This window comes from Fistularia commersonii, chromosome 11 (assembly GCF_037954325.1).
Source record: "Fistularia commersonii isolate RoL2024-O1a breed Wild chromosome 11, RoL_Fcom_v1.0, whole genome shotgun sequence".
Taxonomy (NCBI): domain Eukaryota; kingdom Metazoa; phylum Chordata; class Actinopteri; order Syngnathiformes; family Fistulariidae; genus Fistularia; species Fistularia commersonii.
Window position 1 is genome coordinate 5,151,542 of NC_141294.1, and position 12,774 is coordinate 5,164,315.

Here is a 12,774-nt window from a genome sequence, read left to right on the forward strand (position 1 = left end):
AATGACTACCTGACCTCATTAATCACTTCCTCTGCCCTATGAGGTCACCGCCGTTTTTGGGCAAGGACATGACCACCATAGTGCGCTGCCGCGAGATGAGTGACAGGATAAAGTTGCACCCTCCCTCTTACCTTGTTTGTGGACCTCTACTGACCCTCTTGACGGTTGAGGTAATGGTTGGGAGGTCAACAAGGGATCCGGAGAAGTCTGCTGCGGCAAAAGTGACAGATGACACAGCTTTGAAGCTGAGTCGCCTGCGTTTTATTAAAAATCCTAAGGAACGGTCGTGCAATTTAACAATACGGTCTGTCAGATTTGTATCGTGCGCCTTACCGTAGTGCTCTCAAGAGTCAATACGCAAGTAACTAGTAGCATGTGCAGTTACGGATAATTACAGCTGGTGACACCATAAGTAAAATATAACAAGCAGAACAGGGTCTGCCGGTGAGATCACCGCATAGATGAAGTGGTCCCTTGGGATGGCAAGACTTCAAGAAGCTCCTGACCCTGGCCATACTCACTGATGACTTTCATGTGTGACTAGCCCACAGGTCAAAACAGCTGCTATAGACACTATGTAGAGGCGGACGTAAAAAAATAGGATTGTTGAAAAAGAAGACGAATGACAGCTTGGTCTTTATCACTCCCTCTCCACGTTGCCTATATCTGAATTGAAGAAGAAAACCAGAAAATGACTGGCGTTTAGATCACCGAGACATATGCTATTATATTTTCCTGTACTAAATTGGTAATAAACTATATTTATTCAGCATAATTAATCCTGAAAATTGCGCTACCAGGAAGAGAAATAACACATTCTTTGCCTCGTCCCAAATTTAAATGACGTTACTGACAAAAGCTATTTAATCCTAAGGATTTTTAAGCATCCTGGGCAATATTTAATTTAGTATCCAGATGAGTTTGTACACAACCAAAGACGTTAGATGTCCAAGAAGCACTAATTTCCATAGACTTCAAGTGACACAGCTTGTCAGACCTACCAGCCTTCCTTTTCCTCACACCCCTACCCCTGACCGCCCTCACAAAGGTAATTATAAACCCATTAATCAGATTATGTCATAGGTTACATGTGGTCTTCATTTTGTTATGGGACTCAGGCTGTTAAATAAACAACGGACTTATTTTATTCCATTCGACAGTACCGCTGTTTTCACTCGGATTGAGCTCAAAGAAAATTGGTTTGAAATGATGTGTTGGTGTGTGCTTGCGTAATTGACCAATTATTGGATTTTTTCAGATGGCCATGGCTTGGTGAGCCTCGGTCCTTGATTAGTGATCCCTCACAGCAAATGTGGTCAAACAACCACTTGAAAAGATTCACAGACGACGAACACCGTTCGGAGATAAGCTCTCATCAATCCACCAGATGTAACTTACAAAAATCTAAAAATGTAACTTTGAGGACCCTGCGTATGCGTACATATTTTTGAGGGTATAAAACACTTGCCTGAGTGATAATTTTGCCAACTTAATACATAGTTGGCGTACAATCTACCTCATATTTGAAATACTTTTCACAGCAAAGTAGTTTTGAAACTATGCATGGCCATGGAGTCATCACTTTTTTCAGGATTTGATCTTTTTATTAGTTGAGTAGTAGCAGCTAATGGAGGGCTGGGAGAGGAAGTGGTACTTGTTTGAAGTGGTGGTTCTGATACAGGAGTCTCTTTCATCACAGTGGGACACTGAGCTGGAGTCTCTGAACTTTAGTGGAAATCATAATGCATTTTCATAACTGCCCAAAGGCAAGACAGATACCTTTAGACTGCATGCCAAACCCTATAAAGTTGTTTGGTATAATTCACTTCTCAAAGACTTTAAGACTGGAATTTTGATTATTTTGACAATTATTTAACACCTGAAAACACTTTATCCCATTATAATATGTATATAATAATTGAATAATGTGTGAACATGGGCTCTCATTGAATTTGTCTTCAACGGTCTGCGGACCGATGGAACCTCGGCAGGATAAAAAGCTAAAATAACATACTTGTTGAATATTAATGTATATATGCTGAATTAATTAAATCTGTATGTTGTGTTTGTAATACATCATTAATACTACCACTACTATGGTTCAGTTATTTTTTTAATTGTTAAGTTTGAAGTCTTCAAGATGCAATTTGCAGTGTTGTATGAGTAAAGAAAAATAGGAAAAAAAAACCCAACATATCAGGTCATGACTCTATGTCATATTTCTAAACCTTCTGTCAGTTTCATTCAGTCTGAGTGTTGCTGGCCTCTTAGTATCATTTATTTTAACAGCAACAGTGCAATTTTAATAAACAATGAAGTCTGTTTCCCCACCTGTCTCATTGACTTTGGGTCCTTGAGATGTACATGTTGACATTACATATACACACACACACACACACACACACACATATATATATATATATATATATATGGACCGCTGTGGCTCATTGGACTTCCCTCCAATCAGGAGGTCTCAGTCCAGGCCCCTCCTGTCTGTATGCCAAAGTGTCCTCGGGCAAAACACTGAAGCCCCAGCCTGTTTAGCTGTTCAGCTTTGCATGGCTGCTCTTCCACCATCAGTATGGTAGCGTCTGTGTGTGAATGGGTAGTTGTTATAGATAGATAGATAGATAGATAGATAGATAGATAGATAGATAGATAGATAGATAGATAGATAGATAGATAGATAGATAGATAGATAGATAGATAGATAGATAGATAGATAGATAGATAGATAGATAGATAGATAGATAGATAGATAGATAGATAGATAGATAGATAGATAGATAGATAGATAGATAGATAGATAGATGTGCATGTGTGTATTTATGTAAATATGGTTTTCCTTTTTACCCAGTCACACACACACACACACACACACACACACACACACACACACACACACACACATAAGATCAATGAAAGAGAGGGGGGGTGCACTATTTTAGAGGTCTGCAGACAAGTCAGACCAAAGTATAAAGATGTTTGTAACTACCAGTAGCTGATTTGCACTCAGTCTCTATTTCCTAAATGACTAGTTGCCAGAGATGGAGGTCTTAAAATGTGATGTTTGCTCTCACCTGGCTCCCTTTGTTCTCCTGCCAGCTTTATGGCTATATGGAAAGCGAGCCGCTCACCCTGCAGCTGTTCATTGGAACCGCAGACGACCGCCTCCTGCGACCACATGCCTTCTACCAGGTCCACCGTATCACCGGCAAAACCGTCTCCACTGCCAGCCATGAAGTCATGCAATCTAACACTAAAATTCTGGAGATCCCTCTGCTGCCTGAAAACAACATGAGAGCGATGTGAGTGCTCTAAAACCACAAATCCACTATCAATATCATCTTTCCTGCATTTACTATAGATTGAACTAGGTATTTCTGAAACAAATTGTTGACCAACCAATGACTTCAAGTGGATGCATTGTCTTGCCTGAATTACAGATTTGTGAAATGGGAAAAATAGTTACTATCAGATTAATAATAATATGTCTGTTAAATATATCAGTTAAGCTTTGAAAAAAAAAAAAAAAAAGGACTCCGAATTTGGAATGGCAGAAATCAACAGCAGCCCGTCCATGCAGTAGCTCAAGTTCTGGGGCTTCATTCAGAATATCCAACAGTGAATTCAATCAACTTTGGCTCCGGCCTCAGTGTTATGTTTAAAACTGCTGTACTGTAATACTATCTGAGCTGTGGTTGCATAAGATTGCTACCTCTAAGTGAACTTCAAGATGGTATACGTTGTTAAAGTATTTTTTATTTGTGTCTCTATTTGTCTATTTATATTCAATTTTAACAAAAGAACCAGTAATTATTTAATGTTAGTGGTATTTATGGTTATCGACATTCAGTGATTATGGAGACATTTAAGGAATGAAATAAGTCTTTTATTATGCAATATACCGTATTGTACAAGGCTGATCAGCTGTTTGAACTGATCCTTAAAGGCTCAATTTGATTTGCTAGTATGAACCATTTAGATATAAATGCATTTTCCCATTTATTATGAGTTTGCTCACAAAGAACAGGAATTAAGTTTGGCCATATATTCCCCCAGCATATTTAAAGGTAAAAGACTAAGTATTTCTGTCCCATGAGGTGTTATATATCTTTAATTGCCATTTCTGCATTAGTGCCCACAAGCTCTCACTCACTGTGTAAGATGTGAGCAGTAGAGAACAATCGCCAAGCTTTAAAAAGTCTGTCTTTCTTCTAGTCAGTCCCATATATTATTTCTCAGTAGTTGTTATTTTTTGGCTTTTCCTTTTTTTTTACCATTTCACAAATATGGAAAAGCTGTCACATCATGAATATACAAACTTAGCTTCAAGTCACAGCAAAGTACTTTTGAATTTATTGGATACTTTCTTTAATCTTGTATATGCCATAAAACCCGCAAAACACAATACAAAATAATCCAAAACGTCCATCTTGTTTTGGTTTTCAACTATATGCATGACAGGACACTTCCAAAGCTAAAAAGGAGTGGGCAGTTACATCTTTTTTTTTCTTAGTCAAATTCGCAAACCAAAATCAAGGGAAAAAATAAGTAGAATAAAACATGACATTTACCATGTTCCAGGAATGGTGCCCAAGGAAAGCTAGCATGTAAAATAATTGAAATGCCCAGCCATATCCCATTCCTTTTTCCTCACGCTTTACCAGCTACTCTAGTTTAATTTAAATTCATGAAAGGCCACCCTGCAAATTAATGCCTTTTTCCAACTCAAAATGGGAACAAAAACCCACCCTCTCAAATTGTAAAATGAAATAAATAAAAACAGACATCTTAGAAATAAGGTTTACCTCTCACATGGCAATGATTAGCAGATGTTGAAACCTTATATGTTTTAAGCTCGTGCGGGACGGGGAAAGACTTGAAGAAGTCTGATAACAATAAAATAACCCTAACCCGAACCCCTAACACTTTGGTAGATAAGATTTTGAGTGAGAGTGAATCTTACACACTTCAGACTTTTAAACTGAGATGCAAGATCATAAATGTTGAGTAAATCTTTCATGACGCACTGGATTTTTTTTTTTTTTCCAGTAAATGATGTCTGGATACTTCCTGTTTGACCATGCCCTTCTCAATGTTTTTCTTTTTTTTTAAAAACAGACAGATCCCAGTGCTACCTGTGCTTTGCTTTGCAGCATCCACGTCCTCGTTACAGATATATTAAATGCAACGGTTTCCAATACTTTCGGAAACAATTGCTTAATTAAAGCATGCATATCTGCCATGTGCATAAAAACACCCGTACTCTCTAATTTACATTCTGTCTGGTTTATGATGCAAAACTCTTTTAAATACCATGTTAATCGAGGCGCTGTTTACTGTGTCCCAGAATTGACTGTGCAGGCATCCTGAAGCTGCGAAACTCAGATATTGAGCTTCGCAAAGGGGAAACAGACATCGGGCGCAAAAACACTCGAGTGAGGCTGGTGTTTCGAGTTCACATCAACCAGCCCAATGGCAGGACAGTGTCCCTGCAAGTCGCCTCGAACCCCATCGAGTGCTGTGAGTAACGTGTTCTTTATGTCTCACCCAAATATACAATTGAGCCCCAAAAATAGAACTTCCCATTTAAGTAAAATTTGGTATTATTTACCGTAGCCCGATAAATCAGACTAGTATTTAATAAGCTTTAGAAGTTGTAGCAAATTCATCACCTCTGCACCCAGTTAGTTTTACATAATCAAAATATTTGCCACAGCAATGGATGCACTGTATGTGCTCCCGGACACAAATGTTATAAATCTCCATTTGCATTTTATGACTGAATTAATATGGCATTGCGGTGAGATTGTCTAATTAGCACAGCTTCCAAAATGGGTATTTGCAAATTCAGGGCTTGACAAGATTCAATGAATGCATTGAATGAAGTACAATGGTGTTTTATTCATACCAGAGGAGATTTAAGGTGAGAAAGAAATGGAAGTCGGCTCATGTTACAAAGTGGACATTATTCCAAGTTGGTCCGTTATTGCAGAGGTTTAATCAAGTGTGTGAGAACTTGGAAATTGTCTGTCCGGTTTGACGGTTTGTATAGGCAGTACCTGTAGCTATTGATAGAATCAGAAAATGGGGTTTATGATTATTGTTACCAACAACAAAAAAAAAAAAAAACAACAATTTGATGAGATCTCCTTCCAAGAATTTGAAGATGTAGAGGGTGAGGTCAAGGTGGAAATGATGATTACCTTTCTTGTTCAGCTTATCCCAACAGTATTTTAGATCATGTTTTGAGTGTATTCTCTGGTAGATGCATCTCTGATGAATGATGGTGCCCACTCACAACAGATTACAGTGACAGACAATCTTAAATCATTTTCATGACTATTACTCCAAGAAATCCAAGAAAATTATACAATAGAAATTGGACATGAAATAATATGTATACAATTTGGTGGTGTGCATTAATTCCAAGTATTTCTGTGGTTGAAAGTCCATATTTGTAACCACAGTATGGAAAATAAAAACAAAAGGATTGTTGGCTAGTTGCTAAAAGAAAAAAAAAGGGAAAAAGACTCAAAATCCAACCATGAAAATAGTGTTTTGATCCTTTGTCCTCCTTTTCTGTTATTTAAAGAGCAGATGTTTTCCATAACCTCTCAGCTAGGAATCATGAACTCATCATAGTAATGTAGTAAACCCTCTTTCCTTCAAGCAACAATTTAATCTAAGCTCATGCTTCATTGTTCAGACTCCAAATTGAAAAGGGGTAGAATAAATAGCACAATTTGGGCGTGGTATACTCCCAATCTGGACTGCCGTATTGCCATTGATGACAAGCTTTGGAAAGAGACCAGGGTTGAGTCACGGATGCTTCATGCTGAACTGACTCACTGTCGGCACCACGGTGAAGATCAGGCAATGGGTGCTTCCTTTATTCAGTAATTAGATTTGCATATGTGTGTGTTTGTGTGTGTTTGTGTGTGCATGTGTGGGTGTGTGTCTGCACGTGCACCCTTCCTATCTATAGCCCAGCGGTCAGCTCAGGAGCTTCCTTTGGTGGAGAAGCAGAGTATGGACAGTTACCCCGCAACCGGAGGCAAAATGATGCTCCTGAGCGGTCTGAACCTCCTCCCTGACTCCAAAGTGGTGTTCGTGGAGAGGGCCCAAGGTAGGATACGGTCACCGCACTGTGTTTACTGCCTGTCAGTTCCCCTCTTAATATCTCTTTCATTTGTGTTCCTCCTACTCCCCCCGTACTGTTTCCTCATTCGCTTCTACCGTCAAAATAGAGCAGGACCTGCCAGTGAGACACATGTGGTGTGCATTAAGCCACTATATTTTTAACCAAAGCATATTTACATTTGCTGAAGTTTCCATTGCCTGTTCACTGGTGCTCAACCACAAGTTAAAAAATGAATCACAACCAGGGCATGTGCAATACCCCCCCCCCCCCCCCATCCTCCACACCACCATCACCACCCTCCCCTTCTCCCAACACCCTGGCTTTTGTCATTGAACCCTCCCTCCCTCAGTCTATGAAATACAGGACTGGGCCGTCTGTCAGTAGCTCAGTGTTCAGTTATTTTCTCCAGGATTTGCAGCCATGCATTTCCTCTCACAGCTGAAGTAAAAGTGCTTGAAAACACAACTGAACAAGTTAACGCCACCCGCACCGTACTAAATATAACTCTTAGCACAGATGTACTTCTGACCTGAATTTAAAAGAATCAGCAACGGCAGTGGCGAGCAATAGGTATGAAAAGAGACGGGGCAGTGGAAAAAAAAAAAAAAAAAAAACTCTCGTAGGTTTTCATAGACTGATTGCACGCCAGTTAATTACTACTGTGGCACATGTTCCGAGAAAACCACAGCTGTACGAGAAATTATACTTGATTACGTTATCCAAACTTTATTTCTCAATATAAATGTTTATTGCCAGCACGTCTATTCAAAATGGTCGAGAATGTGCAGAATCTAAAGTCAGTTTTCAGAACCTGACTGTCAGATTACCACTATGATTTGTGTCAAGCACATTCCAGCTGTTTTTCTGTGATTGAAGAATAATGAATTGAATCACCTAATAAACTGCACCTTGCTGATTTTTATAAATCGGTCTAACCAGGTCGCACAAATGAAAAAAAAATCCAAAGTTTGCTTGGGTGAGGGAAACATCTCACATTATCCCCCATCTGCAAACCTGTCATAAAATCTTCACCAAAACGAATCGGTCTTTCTTTAATGCCATGTGTGTAGAAACTAGAAAAGTAGAACAAAGCAATCATCAGAATCATATGCTCCTTCATCCTTAGCTTTCCTATATGTCTTGTGTAAGCAATATAGAGGTTAAGGTTGAGGGAGACATTGAGTGTCAGAACTTGGTAACATATTGTCTCTCCCTTCCTGGGTTTACTTTGTCATCGAGGGGGGATCCCCTGGAAGGAAAGCCCATCGCCAACTTTGTCTCCCTCCTCATGCAATTCGAGACAGATGACCCAGAGTAGCTTCTATTTCCCTTCTTTCACCCCATCTCTTGCTTCCTCTTTCGCTACCTTGGGTACTCTGTTTCCTCTCATTATCTTTTTTTCACAACCGACCCTCCCCTCCATCCTCATTTTCATCCTACCTCTATCCTCAATACCCGGTAAAGACATTAGCTGGTGTGGAGCCCCGCACTAGTGGGATCCCCATACTCATGCTTGCCATAGACATTTCAGTGGTTTCTTTTCTGTCTCTGTGGTGTTCAGAAGGATAGAGTGAGAGTTCAAAAGAGCAGTTGCTTGCCTACTTCCAAGTTTGATTTTTTTTTTTTTTTCTGTAAAATTTTATGGCACACCATTCAAATGGTCTCTTTGGTCAAAAGGCCCATCACAAACACATCCAGACGTGAGTATGGAATCGTAAGCCGGAGGCAAACACAGCACTCGGTATTGGTAAAAATATATAAACAATTACAAGTGCAGATCGTGTCAGTTCATACTTTAATTAGAGAATCTCGCTGGTGAAGCAAAGTTCACACTTGATATTTCTGTTATTGTTGATTTACAAGGGCTGAACTGGAAGGAGGAAAGGAAACCAATTAAATTCAAAGTTCTAGTACAGATTTATTCTATAACTTTGGTTTTATTTTTCCTTTGGAAAAGTTCATGATTAAATGCACCCATGAAATGCAGAAAAATGCTGCGCAGTAATTATTATTGGCTGAAATATGCCCAGACACAGTGTGGGACACGCATCCACATGTAAACCCAAGCTCTTTGTGAAGTATAACACCAATCACAGCTTTTGCCACAGTGGTGACAGCCATTACGGTTGTTGCCATCGAAGGCAAGGGCTGCAGCTCACTTTTCAAAATTGACTCCAATAAACACTCTCCAGAAAGTTCCACAGATTCAGAGCACCAGCAGGTTTTAGAGTGTCTTTCTCCACTCTTTGTGAATAATTATATGTTACATTAAAACAGACCTAGCACAAAAAGCCCGTCAGCATAAATCAGTGCACTACAAATCATAAAATCATATTTTTTCATGTGATCTTACTTATTAAAGGGGGTAGATGCTTTTAATGATCACATTGCATGATTTTAAATCTCTGCTTTGGACTTAGCAGTTGTGCATAGCTATCAATGTGTTACTGCAATTTCAGACTTTGCGGTGAGATGAGGATAGACCGAAAGAGATTTAACTTCAGATATACGCGAGGTAAACTCGAGACGAGACAGAAAAATCGGAGCACGGCTTTGTGAACGCAGATGATGACAGCTAAAAATGGTAGAAGACAAATCATCATAAAAATATTTGTGAAAAAAGTAACAATATGTAAGCTGTTGTTGACTGTACGTGGAGGGTGATTTTGATGAGTTTGCCAGTCTTGATAGGAAAGGAAGGAAAATGGCTTAAGCATATGCATCTTTAAATCTCTTGTAATATTACACCATAGTTTCCAGCTATCAATTTTTTGCAGCCACTTTACTACTCCAGTTCTTCTAGCTGTGTTGTTTTGATTGTCTCTCTGTCCTCCCGTGAGGTTCCTCTTGTATCAAATGAGCACAGCTCATGGCTTCTGCCACTACGGGAGACTTAATATGCCTTGAAAAATAATTACTTCTGCTTTTCAGATGCCACTTCCATCCCCACAGCTCCCCTTCATCACCCACAGGATAACTGATGCAAACTTTGCATCCAGTGCACCTACTGAACGTGTGTTTATTGTTGTTTTTGTGAGAGCCCGCGATCGCCGCTAGCCCGCGGACCTGTTTGCTGTATTCAGTCGGAAGTGTTTTTGGCGAGTCATATGCCAGGGATTCCCTGTAGTGGGATGACACGGAAAGGACAATAGACCTGATGGAGAGGAGAGGGAAAGCTAGGAAGAGGAAATGCAGCGCAGACAGGGCATCCTCAGAGACACAGCTTCTAACTCCGTGAACTAAGACATCATCGCAAACAAATGAACTTTCTACCCCTGATGTTGATTTGTGCTCAGGGAATTAAGAAATGAATATAATAAGGGGGAGCAACCTTTTTTAATGGGTTTCACCAAACTGGTCGGAGTATTTTTTTACTGGATATTTACTTTTAGCCAAGCTTAATACATTCCTCAGGATGAGCAAGTCAATCACATTTGGAGCCAGATAATCTCTTAATAAGTTCAAGTTTGTCGTAATTATTGTTGATGTGTGTTTCCAATAGGCCTTATCCTTTTTCCTACTTAAGAGAGTTTTGCCGTTTGCACAGCCAATGGGGACATTTATTTTTAACTTTCCATCTCCTTTTTCTGTTATTATTACAATGTGTGTGCATGTAAGCGTTGAAGTTGTGTGAGCATCTAGGTTTGTCCAAATGCTCTTTTGGCAATGAAGCAGAAAGACATACCTGGCGCACCTTGTGCAGTGTGTGTTCTGGCTTGCCTTGCTTTCCATGGATGGAATGAGTGCTAGAGGCAGGTAAAACAGAAAGACAGACAGACAGACAAACACAGAGGATGGAGCTGGGGAAAGCCTACACTCTGACTCAGAGGGGAGACAAGGGAAATCCCTGGTGAGCTGGATAGTTTTTACATCTGGTTGAATTGGATTGTTGCCTGGAGTTCGGCAGCACCACCACACAGCTCGGGCTGCAGAGAAGTGTGGTTTTCTCTACCTTCTTTTTCAACCTGGCGTTGCTCACAGCCAGTATTAAGAGAATCCAGGGCTACGATCAGGACTGTAACACAAGGGCACCATAGAGCGCCACAAAACTTTATGGCTATTTTTCTTGTTATATAGAATCTTCTCGGTAAGAGTAATATTGTGAAGGTATGAGATCCCAGATATGTCGAACTTGAATTATACAGACAGTTACCGACACTGTTTAATTTAATTCAAACTGTGTTTATACTTCATTGAGTTGGTCTACCTCGGGCAAGTCTAAACATCAGTCAATGTGGTCGATGTATTGTACTTCAAGCAATAAGTCTAGACTGCCCTTTGGCTTTAGGCAAGGGCAACCTGAACAATCTTGCTACATAGTTTTAGCAGTGGCAGCATAAGGTCAGCCACCACCCCTGCTCCGGGCGCTGTACACTTATGAGTAACTGTAACAGTGAGTAACAGGTCTCTTGCTGAAGGCTGGAAGTATAGGCAGGAATGATACCAAAGAAAAAGAGCTGTGATCCATATAACAGTAATTTAGGGATATATATTCCTTTTCTTCTCACCAGGTAAATGCATATGCCAATTTTAGGGTGTTCTCAGAGAATGGCTTTAATTTTGTGGAGGCCAGGACATAAAACTCTGCTTTTGGAAAAAATTGCAACCAAGAAATCCATTTGATAAAACACCGTCTACATTGTCTGTTGACTTAAGCCTAAGCTTATTTTTGATATGCAAATGTAGCTGACAATGAGTGCACCACTCCCTTTTTCTGTTGAAGACTGGGATAATTATATTTTATATGCATCTCTCAACTTGTCTTGACATTTAAATGCAGAAACGTGTACCCTCTTCGTATTAGTTCAAGGGTTGGTATATTAAAATCATATTGATGGCACATTGGCATACACACCATGCAGCTCATCAAAAGGAAAGTGCTTACCTTTATTACCTCCTTTTGAAATCTATAAATCACCCAGATGCTGTTTACATGGAAGATCCGATGCTCATCGAAACATAAACCACAGTTTCTGGATCAACGACTCAAGCCCAAACAGCTCTACTGACCACCGGTCTTCTTCTTACTGTTGCCATGGGTCAAGTCAGCACACCCATCCATCCCTGTTATACAAGAAGAACGTCTGGCCATAAGCCTTTCACAAATCTACCGCCAAGTCATAATTTAAGCCACAATCTAAAGCAGATGCACTTTTTTTCAATTTCGCCAGTCAGATTGGCAGAGACCAGGTGCTTTAGAGAGGAAAGCAGCTGTAACTTAGGGATCAGTTATGAGGGAACTCCTTTTAGTTGTTTTTCTTTCCCCTTTCCTGAAAATCACTTAAGGTTTTGGTCAGTTATAAGCAGAAACAGCAATACAATTTAAAATAAACTTGATCAATCAAAGTGGAAAAGAGAGGAACAAGGGGAAAAGGTGCAAAACATGACTGGTTATTTACGCCTCCCATAATCAATACGTGACTCTTTTCCTAATACCAAATCAGTTCTCAATCAATACCAAAAAAATGTGAAGTAGCAAACAGGAAACTTAAAATCAGAGTTAAGAGTTGAGATGTATTTTGTATCATCAGCTTTTCTTCAGCTTTTGTATCGACAAATATCTGATGAGTTGTCTATCTGCCAGTGGGACAGTGTAATTGTGCTGTAATTAACGTGATGGTAATTTG

General features: G+C 39.7%; 1 protein-coding gene across 1 annotated transcript in view; it reads left to right on the forward strand.

Moving 5' to 3' along the window:
* The window catches only part of LOC147229277 (nuclear factor of activated T-cells, cytoplasmic 1-like), a 53,656-nt gene that overhangs the window by 12,300 nt on the left and 28,582 nt on the right, over nucleotides 1–12,774 (forward strand). The window contains exons 4-6 of the mRNA XM_086154621.1: nucleotides 3,106–3,308; nucleotides 5,354–5,526; nucleotides 6,992–7,132. Coding sequence (XP_086010747.1) covers nucleotides 3,106–3,308; nucleotides 5,354–5,526; nucleotides 6,992–7,132 — 517 coding nt within the window. The remainder of the gene's footprint in view (nucleotides 1–3,105; nucleotides 3,309–5,353; nucleotides 5,527–6,991; nucleotides 7,133–12,774) is intronic.